This window comes from Acipenser ruthenus, chromosome 47, assembly GCF_902713425.1.
Source record: "Acipenser ruthenus chromosome 47, fAciRut3.2 maternal haplotype, whole genome shotgun sequence".
In the NCBI taxonomy this organism is placed as follows: Eukaryota; Metazoa; Chordata; class Actinopteri; order Acipenseriformes; family Acipenseridae; genus Acipenser; species Acipenser ruthenus.
Genome location: NC_081235.1, coordinates 8966867 through 8989490, shown reverse-complemented (window position 1 = coordinate 8989490; position 22624 = coordinate 8966867). Strand labels below are relative to the sequence as shown.

General features: G+C 47.6%; 1 protein-coding gene across 1 annotated transcript; it reads left to right on the top strand.

The window, feature by feature from the left end:
- Nucleotides 1–939: 939 nt before the first annotated feature.
- LOC117401469 (unconventional myosin-Vb) lies at nucleotides 940–22383 on the top strand. The gene is made up of 35 exons (XM_059014072.1): nucleotides 940–1121; nucleotides 2055–2165; nucleotides 2414–2588; nucleotides 3246–3390; nucleotides 3847–4003; nucleotides 4346–4489; nucleotides 4665–4746; nucleotides 6107–6214; nucleotides 6461–6573; nucleotides 6739–7007; nucleotides 7388–7469; nucleotides 7708–7848; nucleotides 8050–8175; nucleotides 8363–8446; nucleotides 8581–8733; nucleotides 9029–9126; nucleotides 10066–10152; nucleotides 10309–10632; nucleotides 11041–11197; nucleotides 11436–11675; nucleotides 12237–12473; nucleotides 12708–12801; nucleotides 12995–13143; nucleotides 13966–14205; nucleotides 14515–14609; nucleotides 15772–15970; nucleotides 16223–16322; nucleotides 16425–16550; nucleotides 17603–17754; nucleotides 18835–18924; nucleotides 19202–19334; nucleotides 19533–19833; nucleotides 20044–20218; nucleotides 20573–20653; nucleotides 21988–22383. The coding sequence occupies exons 1-35, from the start codon at nucleotides 1053–1055 to the stop codon at nucleotides 22153–22155; spliced, it is 5205 nt and encodes a 1734-aa protein (XP_058870055.1). The 5' UTR covers nucleotides 940–1052; the 3' UTR covers nucleotides 22156–22383.
- Nucleotides 22384–22624: the final 241 nt, after the last annotated feature.

The following is a 22624-nucleotide window of genomic DNA, read 5'->3' as shown; positions in this document are numbered from 1 at the left end:
TTGGTGTTGGTTAAATAAGTATGAAACTGTGCTGCAAGGTCAGGCTGTGTGAGGCACGGGGTGCAGCCTGGTCCCTTACCCCCACCAAAATGGACAATACAATAATGTGTGCTGAGGCTAATGAGAACCGGAGCCCTACGTTTGCACTGGAGAGAATTGAGTGGGTTTGAGTTCTTACAGAAAAGTGAATTAAAACATCTGTGCATCTACTTTTAATTTGTATCACTAAAGGTTTTTTTTGGAAGAAACATATAAAAGATGGATTGCGCCCTCACACTGGTGTCTGACAGTCTGGAAATCTTGCCTCAGATGTCCTCTCTCAAACCCTCTCTAGTATCTCCTGGCTGTAGGGCACTGTTAAGTTGAACCTGGTTTGAGTGATGAACACAAGTGATCCACTGAAGTGATTATGCAACAGAGGAGCGTGCCTGTAACCTGCAAATCCATTCCAGTGTACCAGACACCCTGTCTTTATAAACCACGTGCGTTTCTCCTGCCATCAGTCATTGTAATCTGCATTGTAATTACAGTCATTCAGACTTGAAAGGAGTAGCGCCCCCCCACATATTACAAATTAAGAAACTGTTACTGTTTCTACACCTGTGTTTATTACATTTTTAAAATTAATTTTATCCCATTTAAGGGCTTCTTATTGCTCAATGTCAGTAAATTTGTTCCTTTAAAAAAAAAAAAAAACAGATACAAGGGATTCATAACAATATAAACCATCATGCGAGGGGAATGCCTGCTTGCACAAAAGTGTGTGCTGCGTGTAGCAGGTGTTTGTGATGTTCTGCACAGCCCAGTGTAGTGTCTCTTGGACTGTGTGCTCCTTGCCCTTGAGTGAGTTAACAGTTAACCTGCCCTGGACTCTGTTTTAGGACAGGAAGAGATTTTTTTTTCTTTAAAGAGCAAAGTGCACTCTGAGAATTCCTCCACACTCTCTCACTCGCCGGCCAGCTGAGCAGGAGAGATGGAGGGAGTCAGATAAGTGTCCTGTAATCTGCTATTTCTGAAAAAAAAAAATTTGTGCTGCTCCAGACAACACACATATGCACACACTCACACAGCCACCCAGGAACTGTCCAAGAGCCATGTCTGCAGCTGATCTCTACACCAAGGTAAACGCTGGCTACTAAATATACTTAAACTACTAAATTTACTGAAGTGGTTATTTCTAGTTCAATAAACAATTATTGATAATGCTTGCTTTTTTTGTTATGCTGTGGTAGCAGGGACAGGATTGCTATGAAGTTAAATGGAGTTTATGTGCTTAAGGGAACTGACTGAAAAAAAACCAAAAAGGGCAGTACGAGACTCCTTAACCTGCAAGGTGTAATTATCACCGACGTTTTCACCCACTGATTCCCATCACTACCTTCTAAAAGCAGCTACAGAGACGTAAGGGTTAATTGCTGGAACAAAGTGCTTACTTTGTGATTTTGAGATGGTTGAAGCTGAGCAGTGCTTAAGACAAGGTACAATCTGTTTCAGATTTTGGGTAGTGAGGGCCCTATCATTTCTAGAATTATATTTTAAAATTTGAACCGCCCCCGCTGGCTCTGATGCTAACAGTGATGTGCAGCTCTCTGAGTGTTTGAGTGCACTGCAAAGCAGTGAAGACTTAAAATCATAAGTTAGCTCCCACTAGTTGGCTGTGGGGAATCAAGTAGTCCTGATAAAACTTGAGCATGGTAAACTTTCACATACTATGCTATGCTTTACCATTTTCATCTGCACTTATTTATTCTATTTGTACATTAAGGGCAGTTGGAAGGTAAGGCATGGCAGTACTGTGTTAGCTGCCTGAACCTAATGAGTAATCCTGAGCAGCTGACATTTGGATTGCTTGTTGGTGTTAATTTTTAACGCAAACCAATTTGTGCTGAAAACAGGTTTCTGTCTGTCATCGTGAGAAACTGTGTGAATGTTTAAGTTATATAAAAATACACATTCACCACGATGTCAACTGTTGAAAAGCAACATACTGTATATACATCAGTATTAAACTGTGAATAGTATAATTCATACCACTGCTCCCCCGCTCCCTCTAGCTGACTAGGGTGTGGGTCCCGGATCCCGAGCAGGTCTGGGTGCCTGCTCAGTTGAGCCATGATTACCGAGACGGAGATGACTGCCTCCACCTTCAGCTCTCAGACGGAACAGTAAGAATTAACCTGACAACAACAACAACAATAATATTATTAATAATAAATAAATAACTTGATTGATAATAATAATCAATCAATCAATCAATCAGTCACTGATTGACTGATAATAATAATAATAATAATAATAATAATAATAATAATAAATCATATATCAATAAAGTTTAATCCAGTTTTACTGTTAGATTTATGAGACACATGGTGGTTGAGTTCATAGTAAATCCTGGAATCTCTCTCTCTCTCAGGAGGTGCAGTACGTTGTGGCCCCCGGGCCCCCCCCTGGCCTGCCCCCCCTTCGGAACCCTGATATTCTGGAGGGGGAGAATGACCTCACTGCCCTGAGCTACCTGCACGAGCCGGCCGTGCTGCACAACCTGCGAGTGCGCTTCCTGGACTACAGCAGCATCTACACCTACTGCGGTGAGCAAGGGGTTAATACTGGAGTCACTGTGCTGCGGAGAGCAAGGGGTTAATACTGGAGTCACTGTGCTGCGGAGAGCAAGGGGTTAATACTGGAGTCACTGTGCTGCGGAGAGCAAGGGGTTAATACTGGAGTCACTGCTGCGGTGAGCAAGGGGTTAATACTGGAGTCACTGTGCTGCAGAGAGCAAGGGGTTAATACTGGAGTCACTGCTGCGGTGAGCAAGGGGTCAATACTGGAGTCACTGTGCTGCAGAGAGCAAGGGGTTAATACTGGAGTCACTGTGCTGCGGTGAGCAAGGGGTTAATACTGGAGTCACTGTGCTGCGGTGAGCAACGGGTTAATACTGGAGTCACTGTGCTGTGCAGCGGAGAGCAAGGGGTTAATACTGGAGTCACACTGCTGTGGCGAGCAAGGGGTTAATACTAGAGTCACTAAACTGTCATAAACCAGAGCTAAACGATGATGACTACATTGTTTTATGATGTGATTTTCTTCACACTACACTCCAGATAAACCTCTTTCTAGTAAAGATATAGACAGTAGGCGTCTCGGCACAATAAAACAACCCATTTCACTTTGCTCATGAAACCTTCACGAGCCAGGTATGAAAACATTAGTAATCTCTTCTTTTTTTTTTTTGTCCCGGTTGCCAGGCATCATTCTGGTGGCCATCAACCCCTACGAGCAGCTGCCGATCTACGGGGAGGACGTGATTGATGCCTACAGCGGGCAGAACATGGCAGACATGGACCCACACATCTTCTCTGTGGCAGAGGAGGCATATCGCCAGATGGCACGGTCAGGGGCTCAGGTCTACTAACACTCAGAGCTGTCTTAACCTACTAGAAGTGCCCTGCTCTGGCGTTTAAGTTTCTCATAGGTGTCTGTGACAATACAAGATTAACAGGTTCTTGCTCTGAACTGCTGTTCAGATGTGTTTGACATCTTGACATAAGGAATTTCAGTTCTCTGCATACCGTTTAAGCCACTTGCTAGCAAGGTAACTCAACTTACTTGCAGTGATGGCCCCACCTAACTGAGCGTCTCCGATCAGGTGGTCTGTGAGTGCTGTTTTGTGTGCGCTGGAAAGCAGTGCAGAATTTAAATGAATTATTAGGTCCTCCTGATTCACAATGTCATTATTATTATGATGATGTATTTATTTATTTGGCAATCATGATACAGTAAGGGTCTTGTTTCCTATGAGAATTCCCTGAAATTAGTTGTAAAGGAAGGCTCGGCTGTCTCCTGCAGGGAGGAGAAGAACCAGTCCATCATTATCAGCGGAGAGTCCGGGGCGGGGAAAACCGTCTCAGCCAAATTCACCATGAGGTACTTCGCTGCTGTAGGGGGGTCAGTACGGGAGACAAGCGTGGAGGAGAGGGTGCTGGAGTCCAACCCCATCATGGAGGTAAGAAAGGGAGGGCGAGGGAGAGTGAAGAGGAAGCCCAACCCCAGAGAGGGAGGGAGAGGGGTAGAGAAGAGGGAGATGCTTAAATCCAGCCCCATCATGGAGGTGAGAGGGAAAGGAGGAGGAGGGAAGAGAGGAGAGGGAGAAAGGGACATGGCGAGGGAGATGCTCAAGTCAAACCCCATCATGGATCGCTGGCAGCGGGTGTAGCCATACAGATTGTGTGGTTGGTTAGTCTGATTGGCTTGTTGTGAGTGGGGAGTCTCTGTATGGGGAGGGGGGTTGGTAAAGCCAGGGCTTGGTTAACCCTTAATGACCCGTGTGACCCTGACCGCTACGCAGGCGATCGGGAACGCAAAGACGACGCGGAACGACAACAGCAGCCGCTTCGGAAAGTACATCGAGATCGGATTCGGGCGCAAGGGTGACATCATCGGAGCCAACATGAGGACCTACCTGCTGGAGAAATCCAGGGTCATCTTTCAGGTGCCCCAATGTATTCAAGAGTCACATGTTTTAAAACCAGATTTAAAAGTGATATGCATTTATTGTGGATTTCAATGATCTAATTTGTTTGAGTAATTATTATTTTTAAATATAAGCTAAAAATGATTGCCAGTAAATAGTGGATAGACTCGTTGACTGTCTTCTCCCCCAGTAGACTACAGAAGAGAGAAACTACCACATATTCTACCAGCTGTGTGCTTCCAGACACCTGCCTGAGCTCAGCGCGCTGGGGCTGCGTGAGTACACTGAGTCACAAGCTATGTGCAAGTCCAGTGGCGGCCAATGAGCCGGTATTGCGATCCATCAGGGTAGATATCAGTGGGATCCGCGATCCACCAGCAACAAAACAAGCAAGAGGACAATAATATAAAGATGACTTTCAAGTGCCGTGTGACACTCTGAGACACATTCAGAAAAGATGGGATGGTCTGTGAAGCGCGCGTCCCATTGCAAAGTTAAAACCGCCTTATATTGTTTTCTTTGTTTATATATGGTACGTTTTCAAAATTAGAATTCTGACAAATAATTAATATTAAATTATCAATGAAAAATAATACCCATTGCTATATATATATTAGTATTTTTTAGTAGTTTTGTACTTACAATATCCACTGGCACTGGCAGACTGACTGTTTGTCACAACTCTAGTACCAGAGATTCATTTGAGGTGAAACCGCCATGTCAGGACAGCACCAAGTACCGCTTCTTTAAAAAACAAACAAAACAAAAAAAACGACAAATATAAATATTATTATTATTTGATTATTTATTTATTATTTTTTTAAAAAAGAAATGTTCCTTCAACTGCCTTCTGATTTGATAGCTACAGCCGACGCCTACAGCTTGTGAACTGAGGGATACCGATTTTTGGCGGTTTGAATTTGAAAACATTAACAGCGACAGCGCGTGGCACTGCCAGAACGAGACAGCTAAGTACGAGCGCGGGAAATTTATATATACAAAAAAAAAACAGTTACGCGCGAGAGAGACAGTTGGCGCCTTTGGAAGAGACAGTCAGTCAGTCTGACAAGAAAACGCCCATTAAAATGAGGCGACTATGTAAATAAAAGAGTATAATATGATTTAATATAACTGGACAGATTTAATAAAACGACGAAAGATACACAAAAAAAACAAAACAGACAAAACGAAACCGAAAACAGGAACACAACGGACAAAATAGGGTAAAACATTTTAATAAACCGACACAAAGGAGAGAACCTCAGGCGAAGGCTGTCAAAGGTAAAATTAGAGAAATGTGGTCTAAGTGTTAAATTACATATTCCTTTTTTTAAATTGATGGTTCATAGTTTTCTAATTATTTTGTGAAAGTTATGAAGTTTTAAAGTTTGATCTGAAACTTTTACGGTTTGCGCGGTGTGCCTGTCACCTGGCCTAGCAAGCAGCCTTACGTTTCGTGTATAATTCAAACGAGCCGATTAGCGGTGATGTAAGTAACCGATATTGTAAGGTACAAAATGGTGATGCATTCTGACTGTAAAGGTATTACAAATTGCTTCGAGTGTGCCATGTTCAATTGATTTACCAGCTTCAGTACTGGATTTAGATTATGTCAGCTGAGTGGCTCCCATCCAGGTCGCGCGGAAGAGTTCCAGTACACGAGCCAGGGCGGGAATGTTCAGATCCCGGGGACTGATGACGCCGCCGATCTGGAGCGAACCAGGAATTCCTTCAGTGTGCTGGGTGAGTCAGTCTAGCTCTGGGATTGAATTCCTGTGCTGGGTGAATCAGTCTAGCTCTGGGATTGAATTCCTGTGCTGGGTGAGTCAGTCTAACTCTGGGATTGGGCGGCACAGGGACCTAAATACGACTCCTGTTGCATAACAGTTCCACCCATTCCAGGTTTTGCCTGCCTGTCTCGGTGCTCTGTCTGCTGTGAATGGGCAGGTGAGTTACCTGTATGTAACCTGCCTGCCTGTCTCCCTGCAGGTGTGCGCCCCGGCCTGCAGATGGAGCTCTTCCGGATCCTGGCAGCGATCCTGCACCTCGGGAACGTAAGGATCCAGAGCAGCGGGCGAGACGGCGAGCGCTGCAGCGTCAACGTGAGTCTCTGACCGCGCCTCTGAATTTAACATGATGAGCATGCAGCGGCTGCACAGATACTAGGGGCGTTAAACAGGAACCACAGACAAAAACCAAACCAAGAAAAGCACGTGGGAATGGATAGAGAGTACTGACTCTAGCTCTTCTCCCCTGTTCCCTGGCAGGCGGAGGACCGGTCCCTGCATCTCTTCTGCCAGCTGCTGGCTGTGGAGCGCTCTCAGATGGCTCACTGGCTGTGCCACCGACGGCTGGCGGTTGCCGGGGAGATGCTGGTGAAGCCGATGGGATGGCAGCAGGCGTGCGAGGCACGGGACGCCCTCTCCAAGCACGTGTACGGGCAGCTGTTCACCTGGACAGTCGGCCGGCTCAATGGGGCCCTGCAGGCACAGCGCAGACAGCCACACTCCTTCATTGGGGTCCTCGACATCTACGGGTGAGCATGGGCAATGGACAAGGAGGCTCCTCAAAGCTGTGCCCACCCAGAGTGAGACCAGTGTTTTGTGCCCGAGATGACAACTGACACAGTAGACTGATTTAGAAGAAGAGGAAATAAAGTCATTGCAAGAATGCACTAGCCTGTGCTCTCAGTCTCTACTTTTGAGCCATCTGTTAATTCTTTATTTAAGTCGAGAGAAAAATTATCCTGCCCTCAACCTGGCCAAAAAAATAAATCACAAAGCCCTTTACTATGTTTCATTAAAAGACACTAACATGTTTTAATGTTTGTTTTCTAAAGAGTTAACTTTCTGTAATGCTACTTTGTTTAGAAACAGTTAAAAATGGGGAGTTTTTATATTTGTTTTTGCACTGCAGGTTTGAAACGTTTGAGAAGAACAGTTTCGAGCAGTTTTGTATAAATTACGCCAACGAGAAGCTACAGCAGCAGTTCAATCGGGTAGGTCTGGAGTTTTGTGTTCGGCATTTTTTTTTATACTTCTATGTGTTTCCAAGCAGGGCTTCAGGTGTAAAATTTTAAAAGGAAAGTCTTTGTCAGTGTGTTTCCTGGTATACCTTGAAAGACATTAGGGATGAAATATACTTTTATTTTTTTTAAATATTTTTTTTGCTTGGCATCGCTAAATATGTTGTGTTTGGGTGTTCTTGGGGTTAACCGTTTCCTCTCTGGCCCCCAGCACGTCTTCCAGCTGGAGCAAGAGGAGTACTTGAGGGAGGAGATCCCATGGACCCGCATCGAGTTCAGCGACAACCAGCCGTGCATCGAGCTGATCGAGGGCAAACTGGGAGTACTGGACCTGCTGGACGAGGAGTGCAGGGTAAGGGGGAGGGGGAGAGCTAATGAAACATGTCACGAGTCTCTGCAAAGGAGTTAATAACTTTTTTTTTCACAATTATTAAATAATTACCTTTATAGGGTATCACTGTAATCTGGTTTTGTTAGTTAATGGTAGTGTTTAGGTTCTGTGCCTGGTATAGGCTGTGGTTTGTGTCTGACAGTTCTCCATGTCCAATCATAGATGCCCAGGGGGTCTGACGAGAGCTGGGCCCAGAAGCTGTACGAGCGGCACCAGAACCAGAACCCACACTTCAGCAAGCCTCGCCTCTCCAACACCGCCTTCATCATCCTGCACTTCGCTGACACGGTGAGGCACCTTATTTTTTTACAATCAGATAAAAACATATTTTAAAATTTTACATCAGGGAAAAAACTTATCAACTGATGTATTCGGTTGAGGTGAAATTATTATTATTTCAAATTTCAAATCTTTTGTGTGTGTGTGTGGGTGGGTGCCTGCTTATCTATTTGTGTGTGTGTGTGTCTATCCGCAGGTGCAGTATGAGTGCGATGGCTTCCTAGACAAGAACAGAGACACCGTCTTTGAGGAGCCAATCAACATTCTCAAAGCCAGCAAGGTGCGCTCCTCTCATCATTGTGTCTCTTCAGATTCCAGTATTCACTGCTTTGTGCTTGTTGTGTTCAGTTTGTTCACTGCTTTGTTCTTGTTGTGTTCAGTTTGTTCACTGCCCCTCTTGTGTCCCTGTTTCAGTCGGAGCTGGTGGCAGAGCTGTTCCAAGAGTCAGGAGGGGATGGCCCACCCCTCCCTGGAGTGACGACTGCAGTGCCCAATGGGAGCCTGCGGTCCAGCAGGAAGGGCGGGAGCACGGCACGCAGGGAGCACAAACAAACTGTGGGCTTTCAGGTGAGCGCCCCTAGAGGCTGGCTGACTTCACTGAACACTGCAAGCCTGATCGCTGACGTAGATGGTTGATAATTACTCAGCAGGACTGAATCTTAGGCAATACATTATTTTTTTGTAATCAATGAAAGACAGAAGAGAGTCTAAGAATAAAGAGCACCCTTTCAGTTAAACTGGTGGTGAAGACGACGTTAAAGGTGTTTTTTTTTTTTTTTTTTTTTTTTGGCTAGTTTGTTTGTAGTTGTTTTAAACGCTGACAGCCGTAGCGATGATTGTGAATCTCCCCTCTTCCCTGCAGTTCCGGCAATCCCTGCAGCTCCTGATGGGAACTCTCAACTCCACAACCCCTCACTACGTGCGCTGCATCAAACCCAACGACCTCAAGCAGCCCTTCCTGTGAGTCCCTGTGCTAAACCCGCTAGCCTTGATAAAACTCTCAGTGCACTTCACCTGCAGTGAGGGGGCGACTGCTTGGGTTAAAGTGCGCGCAGTGCAAGTGATGTCAGTGCTCTAGTAGCAGCCCCAGTTTCACGTGTTACACCCAGTCTCTGAGGGTAGATAAGCTGGAGCTTGGGGTGACCATGTGATTGTAGGTTCATTTAACTGGCAATGCTGTCCCCCATTCTTAAATTCAGTTGTCAACAAATCAGTGGGGATTACAGTGTGGATTTTTCTTTTTCTGTTGACTGAATATTTAGACAGTAGTCTTAACTATCTTACAGAAAAGAGAGAGGTAAAATGCGTTGGGAGTGTGAGTGTTTAAAAACCCGAACTGTCCCGGTAAGCATGGATCCACATGGGCACCCTGACTCAGGCTCATGTGTTTCTGTCTGCTCTGTAACCGGTAAAGCCCCAGCTTATGTAAACCCCTGAGCCAACTCAGCTCAAGTGAATCATGTTCCAAAAATAAAGAAGTATGCTGCGAAACAGGCTTCATAAATGAGGTGACGCAAATATTACAACCTGGAGAGCTACAGTTTTAAATAGTGTTAAGAATGACATTTCTACCGGGTAGATATATTCCTGCAGCCTGAGGGTCAGTGTTGAGGTTTGGGGGTCACACTAACCATTCAAGGAAACCTGTTTTTGGTGTGTGTGCTTTTTACGGAGCAGGTATGAGAGTGAATACACACACATACACACACACACACTTGAGGCAGGCTCACATGAACACCAAGCTAGATTATTCTGTGAGTGGGCTTGACCCACATTACAGCATTTAAACAGATTTGTAAAGCAATGTGTTTGTAGCACACAGTCTGTGCGGAGGGTGCTGTACCCCACCAGACACTCTGCCGCTCTGTTATCTGGGGCCCGTTTTGATTCTGGTTTCAGATTCGACCCGAAGCGTGCAGTCCAGCAGCTCCGGGCCTGTGGGGTTCTGGAGACCATTCGGATCAGCGCCGCCGGCTACCCTTCCAGGTAACCAGAGCCTTCTGCACTGTAGCTAACCCATGCAATCCTCTCAGTGTTCAGAGTTATCTCATTACTGTTGTTCAATGTGCCTAGACAGAGGTTGCCAGAGATGTCCCTCTTTCTCCTCTCTCTACTCTCTCATCTCCCCTCTCGCTGCTGCAGGTGGACGTACCCCGAGTTCTTTAAGCGGTACCGGGTGATGATGCAGTGTCGTGACCCGGGTTTGGAGGACAGGCAGGCAGCGTGCCGGGCCGCCCTGGGCTCCCTAATTCCAGACCGGGATCAGTACCGCTTCGGGAAAACAAAGATCTTCTTCCGGGCGGGCCAGGTGGCGCTCCTGGAGAAGCTGAGAGCCAGCCGGCTGCGTGCCGCCTGCGTGGAGGTGCAGAGGAGGGTGCGAGGCTGGCTGGAGCGCAAGCGCTACCAACACACCCGCCAGGCAGCACTGACACTGCAGAACTACACCAGGGGCTGGCTGGCACGGAGGTGAGTGCAGAAGATTGTTACACTGACACACACACACAGCAGAGATACACACACACACTCACACACTGTTATACTGGCACGCACACACACACTGCAGAGATACACACACTGTTACACTGACACACACACTCCACACACTGTTACACTGGCACACTCTCTGACACTTTCATCGAACACTGAAACACACTGTCTCTAACACGTAACACAATATCAGACACTGACTCACTGACACTGGAGAGATACACCAGGGGTCGCACTGACACGCCCACACTCACATTGACACACTCATCGAGCGCTGAAACGCTGGCAGACACTTACTTACACTAGACGCACACTCGCACTCTGACACATGCTCACTGGCATTGACAGACCCTCCCTTCTCTAACGCCCTGCTCTCTGTCCTGTCAGGCTGGCACACAGTCTGCGCTACACCAGGGCAGCGCTGGTTCTGCAGAAGAGCTACCGGATGGTCCAGGTGCGGCGGCTGTACCTGCTGATCCGCTCCGCCGCTGTCACCATCCAGGCCTTCGCACGAGGAGCGCTTGCACGCTGCCTCTACCGGCAGGTACGCTGTCGCACACTCACCTGCAGCTCCAGAACATACCAATACAATTAAACTGAGTTAATATTATTATTTTTTTGGTTCTGCCATACAAAACATTGCTAATACCAGATTATATATTGTACACTCAGTTTTTTAAAGCGTTTTATAAAAACAATAGCTTTAGCATGTGATTGCTTATGCTGTAACTGGCTGCCTGTGATCACAAGTATTTTTAATACAATACGTCCTGTGTCCGCAGCTGCGTGCGGAGAGGACGGCTGTGCTCCTGCAGGCTCGTGTGCGGGGCTGGTCTGCGCGCCGTTCTTTCCTGCGTGTTCGCGGGGCCGTGCTGTACCTGCAGTGCTGCTACCGGCGCATGCGAGCGCGCAGAGAGCTGAAGCAGCGACGCATGGAGGCCCGCTCTGTGGAGCACTACCGACAGCTCAACAAGGGCATGGAGGTCAAACTGATGCAGCTTCAACGCAGGGCAGACGAGCAGGTAGTACGGGGGGTACTGAGAGTGAGGCAACTGCAGATTGTGGGGTGTGTGAATTTTTGACAGGAATGGGAGTAGCTTCAGGTGAGTGGGTAGGTTGGGGTAGGTTTCTGCCACAAAAGCTTTTAACTCAGAAGTTAGTTAAAGAATAGTTTTTCTGATAATTTTAAATAGTTTGACATCCACAAAACTGTTCCAGGCTGTTAAAGCTGGCCTCTTCAACAATACAAAAAGGTTGCAGACAACTTTTATTAAATCCCATCAAAAACAAAAAAAGTATCTGGATAACCGCCCAAGTCTCACCAGTCTTTTACAGACTTTTATCATAGACTCCACCTCCTAGGAACCTTTTTTAGGGTTGCATTTGGATATAAAAGGATGATTTTATACACAGTTTTAGCTAACAGATGAATGTGGTCTAGAACCTTCATATATATATCTTATATATATATATGTGTGTGTGTCTGTGTGGTGATTGCATTTTGTTGGTGATGCTTGCATAGGTTTATTGACTGGGATGTGCTAATGGTTTGTAATGTCTCTCTGTCTGTCGGTGTGCTACAGTCCCGGGAGAGCAGCCTCCTGAAGGAGCGTCTATCCCAGGAGCGAGCGGCTCACTGCACTGAGCTGGCACGCCTGCAGGGGGAGCTCTCGAGGCTGGCAGGCAGCGTCCAGGACGAGGCTCGGAGCACAGCCCTGGCACAGGAACTGAGCGCCCTGCGAGGGGAGAGGGAGCGAGAGAGAGAGGAGCAGAGGAGTGCAGAGCAGAGGGCGGCCCAGGAGATCACTCGGCTCACGCAGGTGGGCACTGTGAGCGCTGTTCAGAGATTCGTTGTGATAGCTCACACTTTAAACTTAGACTAGCGTCTTCACAGTGAAGGAGGCAGCACTCAATCAAATATTACAGGGCAAGACTTGTGAGAAACCGTTCCACTGAAAAATATGACTGCACCTCTGCTTGACCTCCGAATGTATTGTTATTTCTGATGAAGGGCCCCTCTCACTCTTCTCTCCTCCTCACTGTCACTCTTGCAGGCCGTGGAGTCTCTTCAGAGAGAGAAAGCTGCTGTGATACAAGAGAGGGAGAAACTGAACACCTCCTTACAAGAGCACGAGAGAGCGCGTGAAGGTGTCTGCCTGCCTGCCTGCCTGTCTGTATATTGCTTGTGTGTGTGTGTGTGTTTTCTCTGACTATTTGCACCTGTCAGAGTTCTTGTTTGTCTGTTTGTAGCTAAATTTATCCTGTTATATTTATATATTGATGTATTTATTTTCTTTATTCATTCTGACTTCCCTCTCCCTCTTTCACTCCCCTGTCACAGAGCGTCTCAGTCAGCAGGTGGCGCTGGTGAGCTCCGGGCTGCGTGCGGAGTTGGAGGAGGAGCGCGGCCGGTACCAGGGTCTTCTGAAAGAGTTCTCCCGTCTGGAGCAGCGATACGAGAACCTGAAGGACGAGATGACCTTCAGCGAGGTGACACACTCCCGCCCCACCCTTACCATTCAAAACAACATTAAAAACTTATATCTGACGTGTGTGCTTTTTTTTTTTTTTTTTGTGAATAAGACTTAGACTAGAAGTCTTTTTCAACGTCTTTTGAAGTCGGAACATTTTGAATTGAAGTTTCTTTTAGTGTTTTTAAATTCAGCACTTTTAAGTGTTTAGTAACTATGGCTGTATTAAGTTTTGTAACTTTTAAACAATATTTTACTCTAAAAAATATATATATATTTACATGAAAAATAAACAAGGTCTACCAGAAACAACAAAGAGGAAAGTGTATTGGGTACCCTTGTCACAGGCAGCAGTTTCAGAGTCTACCACTTGGGGGCAGCAGAGTCTAAGGGAGCTGAGAGGAGAGAGCGGTGGGGCTGCTGCACTGGTCCCTGTATCACCTGCAGTACCTGTTTTTTCCTCTGGCTGGAGAGAGAGAGGCATTCGCTGCAGTTTCATGAATAGCAGGCTGCAGTCAAGGGGTCTGAAGTCACTTTCCTACTCCAAAACCTAAGCACCTTAATGCTAAAGCAATGTTAATTCAAATTGCATACCAGGCATGATTTGAATGAGCTCCGTAACTTTGAGAAACTCAGTGATTGGTAAAAGTAAATACAGATGATCTTGACAACAGAGTGTCCACTTGGAGAGTGTTATCCCTGGCATGGGAAGTTTATTTATTTATTTATTTATTTTTTGTAATGTTTGTTCCACCTATTGTATCAGTATTGTTGCAATGCTGTTGTCACGGTATTGTCTTGGTGTTGTTACTAGTTGCTTGTCCTTCTCTTTCTGTTCCAGAGGTTCCTGGGTCATAGGAGGAATGCGTCCTCACAGAGCCTGATTCTGGATATCAGCCCGCCCATCCCAGCCGGGTCCAGTGAGAGAGAGGCCAGAACCAGCGTGACATCCCCAGAACGGCAGCGCAGAGTTACCGTGACATCACCAGAACTGGAGCGCAGAGTCACCATGACATCACCGGAACGAGTGCGCAGAGTCACTGTGACATCACCAAGCAGCCCCATAGCAACCTCTCCTGCGGTACAGAGTCGCCTGTCTTCTTCTTGTCTGTCTGTCAGCCTGCCTGTGTTCCATTTTTCTGCATACCCGATACAGCAATTGAACATAAAGTTGGTTACAAAAATGTATTTGTCATTAATGACTCTTCAGTGTCGCACAGTAAATCAAATTGTAGCCGTTCAGATAACTGTTGGGACTGACTTGTACCTGGTTACGCACATGTGTGCCAACAGTCACGCCCTCTCTCCCAGCTGGGTGCACGATGCACAGTGTGTAAGCTGTGACCCTGTCTGCTCAGCCCAGCCCATGTCTCGTCTCTGTTCCCCCCAGGACTCTTTATTGAATGCGGTCGGCTTGTTTAAAGATGGGCGAATGAGGGAGGAGGATCTGAGACACGCCTACGATGCTGTGCGCGTGGCCAACAAGTGAGTCCAACCCTAACATCGTTCAGTACAGTTAAACACAGGGACCCCGCTGCAGCCTTTGTGACAGCCAGACGTGGAATACCAGACTGGGCAGAGTGCCTTTTTGTCTTTAAGTGTTTATTGATTTTATGGAAACTGTTGATCAGGCAATTCCATGCACAGTGTGGCTTTAGTGTTGTTGTTGCGCTAGATAGCTACAAGGCAATTTAGAGAGAGAGAGAGAGAGAAAGAGCATGACAGAGATTTATACAGGTAGATTAAGAGGGAGAGAGTGATAGATAAATAGATAGAAGCACACAGGGAGACTGAGAGGGGGGATTGTGAGAGCAGTGAACTAGAGAGATAGAGACTGAACAGCAATGGATAGAGAGACAGATGTAGAGAGAGATACACAGAGACTGAAGGACAAGGAGATGCACAGTGACACTAACTGACTGAGTGCAGGGGCTCAGCAGACACACAGGTGCACTGGTGACAGAAGGAGAACTGTGCGACTCTGTGAAGACAACGCGAGAGAAAGACCTTGTGCACGTGGTCCTCCTCCCCCAGGGCTGGTGTGTTGACAGGTCTCAGCCAGGTCGGAGGAGTGGGGGCACTGCTGCTCTCGCCATCTGCTCCCGGCCCGTCATTCCAGAGAGCGGGAATGTCACCTTGGAAACCGCTGAGAACACGGAACACGCTCGGCTCAGCCTGGCGTCTGACGCTTTGGCACCTTGTGGTTCTCAGGATTTATTTTTAGCGTGTTCATTGTAAATAGACATTTATTTCTTTGTATCTTTTCAAGGTGTGAAACTATACTGGTTACAGTCTTGAGTTCAGGCATGAGGATGATGTTGGGGAGGGGGGGGGGGTGCTATTGCAGGAGGATATTCAGTAAATTCTCTGTAAATTAGATTTTCAGGTTTCATAACTGTTAAACACTTAGCACAGCTAGATTTATTACTTAATAAGATACATTGCAAATGTTTAGACTAGAAGTCTCATTTTTAAAATTTTTTTTAAAAAGGCATTCTAGTCGAAATGTTTGTCATTTTAACTTAAGTTTTGTTTTAGTATTTATAAAGCGAGCTTCATCAGACGCCCCTGAGCTTGTCCCCGGTACACTGAAGCAGATCAGGTTCGTATCACGCTGAGCTTGTTCGTTCTCTCTCTCCCCTCGCAGGTTCCTGGAGTCCCAGCTGGTGTCCCAGCGGCAGCAGTGGGACAGCGAGACGGAGGCTCTGCGGCTGCAGGTTGGAGCTCAGAAAGAGGAGATGGACAGGCAGAGCCAGGCACTGGCACACACTCTCACACTGCCCCCCGGGACAAGCCTGCAGCTCGGGCTACAGGAACAACTCGCACACCTGGCAGCCGACAACCTGGTGAGTGGAGTGCGGGGGAGGGTGAGTGTGCGTGTCAGGGTTTCTCTCCCTCCCTCTCTCCCAAAGAGTCTCTGTGTGTGTGTGTGTGTGTGTGTGTGTTGGTTGGTCTCACATCCTCTCTCTCCCCAGGAGCTGATGGAGCAGGTGGAGAGTCAGGAGCAGGTCTGTGTGTGTGTGTGTGTGTCTGTGTGTGTGTGTGTGTGTGTGTGTGTGTGTGTGTGTTGGTTGGTCTCACATCCTCTCTCTCCCCAGGAGCTGATGGAGCAGGTGGAGAGTCAGGAGCAGGTCTCTCGCAGGCTCAGGAGGGAGCTGCACTCGCTGAAGCAGGCCGGCTGGGGCTCTGCAGGACCAGGTCAGTCAGAGTTCCCAGACAGACAGGCATGGATTATTATCATTTGTGATGATCCATCCCTCTCCCTCTTTGCACCATTCCCTTTCTTGTCTCTCATTCCAGCTCGAGGGATGGAGGTTCTCTCTGGAGGGAATGCCATGCCCGCTCCTCACAAAGAAGCCAAGCTTCAGGGCCTGCTGGAGTGCAGGAGGGAGGACGAGGCGCGGCTGATCAAGAACCTCATTACAGGTGAGACTCAAACTCACACTCCCTCATCCACAGAGACAGCCGAGATGCACGCTCACACACACACACACACACACACGCACACACACCCCACAAACACACACACACACACCCCACAAACACATACACACACACACACACACACACCCCACAAACACACACACACACACACACACACACACACACACCCCACCCCACACGCACTCACGTAAGACACTAACTCACACACGCTCAGTCCTGCAATCGTAACCTCAACGCTCAATCACAAAGTCATGAAGCCAGAGACACTTTTGATGAAGCATTTGTTAACTAGAGTACAGATGTGTTTGTAGTATTGCTCTCTCTCTCTCTCTCTCTCTCTCATTCTCTGTCTCGCACACACACACCCCAGACACTTTTTCAGTTAGCCCTGTCAGTGCAGCAGGATGAATGGCCGGCAGTGTGTGAGAGACTGAGTCTGAGGGAGGTATAATGATCTCTCCATTCCAGGGCGTCCTGAGGGACTGGGCCTGAGGCTGAGCGGTAATTAAAGATTTGAAAAATGATCAGACAGCTGGGAGAGCTGCGTATTGAGGGACAAGCGTCAGGGGTTGATGAGTTACAATCCACTCAGAGCTCTGGGGGAAAAAAAAACTAGAAAAATGTTCTTTAGCTGTGGAGCAAGAAAGAGAGCAAGAGAGCCGAGAGTTCTCCAGCGCTGCCCCCTATAGATACTATAGATGCACTGCCCTGCCCAGCAGACCATGTTAGACATTTATTCCTGTAATGATCTGCTGTCTTCCCTCAACAGGGCGAACAATGGATGAGACTGTAATGAACTCTCTACGGTAGCAGAGTTGAGTGATGTAAAGTCATGTCTGTCTGCTTCGTGAAAATAATCAAACAGCAAATGAAATATTACTGTTAATCCACAGCGGTTCCTCCCTGTATGTGTTTTAGGTAATACCAGCAAACCAAGTGAGGTAGTCGTGTGTTCTGTCCGGTGCCGCCTTCAGAACGCTGATGTATTTTTTTGATGGAGTGTTTTGAAGTTTGTACTCGCTGTGTCTCCTCAGGCCTGCGCCCGGAAGTGACTCGAACCCTGACACCAGGGCTGCCAGCTCACATCCTGTTCCTGTGCATGAGGCAGGCGGACTGGCGAGGAGAGGAGCAGCGAGCACGCGCGCTGTGCACCGCCACCGTCACTGCCATCAAGGGGGCGCTCAAGGTAACACTGCCCGCTCTGCAGGGGCTCAGCGTGGGCAGGGCTGGGAATCCTGCAGGGGGGGACTGGGGGAGGCCTGCATAAGGATGGGAACCAAGATTTCACAAACATCTCTGATTAAACAAAGTAACCCGGGGGATTAGTGATTCGAATTAACGAGAATAAGCAGAGTTGATTGAGCCACACAAGGTTTCAGTGTGAGCTAGTTACCTGTGTGCTGTGGCTGACTGTGCGCTGGATCAGACTGCTGTGGAATGTGGGGCTGTGGGCCCTCCTTTAGCTTAGTTTCAGCAGAGGGCCTGGCTGGCTCCGGCAGTCCCCCGTCACAAAGTGTTTTTCGTTTTGCCAGGTGCTACCAAGCATGGCAGCGCTTCTGTGACAGCCTCCCTGCTCGTTTCCTCTCTGAGTGTGTGTGGATGTCTGGCTGGCTGCCGGTCGTTAGCACATCGATTGCTGCTTAGACACCGGCTTCACGGGCTCCCAGCACAGCACAGACACGGATTAAATAAACAAGGTGTTGGGGAAAGAATAGAAGTGTGTGTGACGTAGGGCAGCCGTGTCACTAAGATAAGCGACAGAATTCTCACCTCGGTCTCTCTGGAATTCACTCTCACACATTTCCTTTCTGTCTGTCTGTCTCTCCTCTTCTTCTCTTCTAGTTTAATGCAGTCTGATACTCAATCCGGGGAGTGTAGCTCTCAGAGCGCTTACAGAGGTGAGACTGTGTGTGTCTCATTAGTGGCTCTCAGGCAGGGGGAGGTGTGAGCGGAGGCGGGTGCTGTATCCTCTCTGTGAGGCAGCTGCTCATACAGCAGTGAAAGGAGCTGGGAAATTAAAATGTGGAGAGTGCAGAACTGTGAAACCCGCGCACCTGTCTCTGCCTGACTGTGAGGATAGGGAATCCGGTTAGACCAAGCACACTACTGTGAACAAAACCAATGAACTAAATACTGATGTAATGGTTAAAAAAAACCAAATAGGTTAATGCGATCAGCGCACAAGCATTCTGTCCGGGGTTTATCTTAAAAACCACTTTTTTTCTCAGCAGTTTTTAGAACAAAACTTTTTCTTTTTCTTTTTCAGAAACACTCCGACGACTTTCAGTTGGCGGCTTTCTGGCTCTCCAACACTTGCCTGCTGATGCACCTGTTGAGACAGTTCAGCCCTGGAGAGGTGTGTGTGTGCCTGTGTGTGTGTGTGTGTGTGTGCCAGTGCGTGTGTTAGATTCATTCCAGGATTTGATTAGAGATTAATTAACCCTAGAATGGCTTAAACACTAATTTGCTAAATTTAACAGCTCAGGTACTACTGTGGCTGCTGGTGAGATATGCAGTGGGAAACATATAAAAATGTAACTACAAACTATTTTGCTCGGGACATCAAAAGTACAATAAAAACAATTTGTGTTTGTTGCTGTGCACCTCTGACCTTGCCCCTGCGACCCCCTCAGAGTTCTCAGACAGATGAGCAGACGTTGCTGACCTTTGACCCGAGTGACCTGCGCAAAGCCCTGAGTGACCTGTCCATCCAGACCTATCAGCAGCTGATCCGTATCGCAGAGAGCAGGCTGCAGCCCATGATCGGTGAGCCGGGGAGAGAGTGGGAGGGAGAAACTGTGTCAGTGTGTCAGGGCTCATCCAAGGGAGACTTTGTAAACCCTTATGAGAAATTGTAAAAAAAAATTATAAATGGCGAGAGATGATGGTTGTTGCCTTGTTTGGGGGGTGTGTGTGTGTGTGACTCTCCCAGGTGCTTCATCATAATCCCCCCCCCTCCCTCAGTGCCGGCGATGCTGGAGAGTGAGACGATCCCAGGGCTGTCCAGCGGAGGGAAGAGTCTGGGGTCCCACAAACGAGCGGCGAGCGGGGCTAGGGAGAAGGGGGAGGGGGTGCAGCCCCACACGATGGACTCCCTCCTGCGAGAGCTCAGCTCCCTGCACCACACTCTGAGCCACCAGGCTCTCCACCCTGAAGTGTGCAGACAGGCCTTCCGCCAGATCAGCCACCTGCTCACAGCCACCACCCTCAACAACCTGCTGCTCAGGAAGGACATGTGCAGCTGGAGCAAGGGGCTGCAGATCAGGTACAGTCTCGCTCTCTCTGTGTCTCCTTCACATTACTCTCTGCACTAGCTCCAGCTGTATAAAGACATGTGCCACTGGAGCGAGGTCCTTCAGATCAGGTACAGTCAATCTGCCCTCTCTCTTTTTCTCCTTCACTCTCTCACCTCTGTTTCTCCTTCACTCTCCCTCCCTGCTCCCTCTGAACGAGCTGCTGCTGCTTCCTCTCTCAGGTACAATGTGAGTCAGCTGGAGGACTGGCTGCGCGGCCGCTCCCTGAAGCTAGGTGGCGCTGTGGATTCCCTGGAGCCGCTGATCCAGGCCGCCCAGCTCCTGCAGGTCAGCAAGCGCTCAGAGAGTGATGCGCGGGCCATCGAGGAGACCTGCACTGCCCTGTCTCCTCCGCAGGTGAGTGAGTGCCTCTACCAGCAAATCACTGCAGCCAGCAGAGGGATCTTTACTGTCGTTCACAAAGCACTGTTTCAATACATAGCTGGTAGTTTTAGAGAAATCGTCTGTAACTTAAAACACAAATTTAGAAATACCAAGACATTGAGAAAGACTGCTAGTCAAAGTGTTTGCCGTTGAGTGCTCTGTCAGTGTTGAGTGCTCTGTTAGTGTTGAGTACTCTGTTAGTGTTGAGTACTCTGTTAGTGTTGAGTGCTCTGTTAGTGTTGAGTACTCTGTTAGTGTTGAGTGCACTGTCAGTGTTGAGTGCTCTGTCAGTGTTGGGTGTTGATCTTGTTCTTCCCTCCCTTGCAGATTGTGAAGATCCTCAGCCTGTACACACCCCTCAATGAGTTTGAGGAGAGAGTCACTCTGAACTTCATCCGCTCCGTGCAGGTGAGGAAAGCTCCCTGGCTTCTATTCAGAGCAAGCCTCTCCTATAGCAATACATTACACCCCATTCCCAGCTCCCTGACTCCCTAATCCTCTCTGTACTGAACTCTCTTATACAACAATACATTACACCCCATTCCTAGCTCCCTGACTCCCTAATCCTCTCTGTACTGAACTCTCTTATACAACAATACATTACACCCCATTCCTAGCTCCCTGACTCCCTAATCCTCTCTGTACTGAACTCTCTTATACAACAATACATTACACCCCATTCCCAGCTCCCTGACTCCCTAATCCTCTCTGTACTGAACTCTCTTATACAACAATACATTACACCCCATTCCCAGCTCCCTGACTCCCTAATCCTCTCTGTACTGAACTCTCTTATACAACAATACATTACACCCCATTCCCAGCTCCCTGACTCCCTAATCCTCTCTGTACTGAACTCTCTTATACAACAATACATTACACCCCATTCCCAGCTCCCTGACTCCCTAATCCTCTCTGTACTGAACTCTCTTATACAACAATACATTACACCCCATTCCCAGCTCCCTGACTCCCTAATCCTCTCTGTACTGAACTCTCTTATACAACAATACATTACACCCCATTCCCAGCTCACTGACTCCCTAATCCTCTCTGTACTGAACTCTCTTATACAACAATACATTACACCCCATTCCCAACTCCCTGACTCCCTAATCCTCTCTGTACTGAACTCTCTTATACAACAATACATTACACCCCATTCCCAGCTCCCTGACTCCCTAATCCTCTCTGTACTGAACTCTCTTATACAACAATACATTACACCCCATTCCCAGCTCCCTGACTCCCTAATCCTCTCTGTACTGAACTCTCTTATACAACAATACATTACACCCCATTCCCAGCTCCCTGACTCCTTAATCCTCTCTGTACTGAACTCTCTTATACAACAATACATTACACCCCATTCCCAACTCCCTGACTCCCTAATCCTCTCTGTACTGAACTCTCTTATACAACAATACATTACACCCCATTCCTAGCTCCCTGACTCCCTAATCCTCTCTGTACTGAACTCTCTTATACAACAATACATTACACCCCATTCCCAGCTCCCTGACTCCCTAATCCTCTCTGTACTGAACTCTCTTATACAACAATACATTACACCCCATTCCCAGCTCCCTGACTCCCTAATCCTCTCTGTACTGAACTCTCTTATACAAGCTTACCAGGGTAAATGTGCACAGTATTGTTTTTTGCCATTGCATTTACCGTTGACCTGCATGTTGTTATATAACTGTACACCCCAATACATGGCATGTCTCTCCCTCTCCCAGGCTCTGCTGAATGAGCGGCCCGGGGGGAAGGCTCGCCAGCTCCTGATGGATGTGCGCCATGTTTTCCCGGTCACCTTCCCCCCCTCCCTCTCCCCCTCCCCCAGCCAGCAGCCAGAGCAGCTCCAGATCCCAGACAGCCTCAACCTGGCCTTCCTGAGGCGGGTCTGAGGGGTGAGGAGTGTGCTCTCCCACTGCCTGCACTGACCCGCAGCATGTCAGGGGTATTCAGAGATGTGTGCAGTATATTAACATTCACATACACTGCTGGCTCCCAATCTCCTTGCCTCACAACTTTGTTTTGTGTGTCAGAATGAAAGTTTACATTTTTTTTTTGCTTTGTTTGTGTACCAACTAATACTAATAAAAATAACAAATCTCTCACTGGGACAACTGAAAACAAAATGTAGTCTTCTGAAATGTTTAAAAGTGATACAGAACTGACAATACAGTATCATGTATCATACATGGGAATAATGAAATATTACATTACATAAACATTTTTTATAGTGTGAAGAACTGTAACTGCAACCATCAGTGCAAGTGCCTGTCCTCCAGTTATCAGATGTCTTTGTGTAAAGGTATCAAACCACTTGGATGGGCCGTATATTCACAGGACTGTCAGACATGTCAAAGGTGT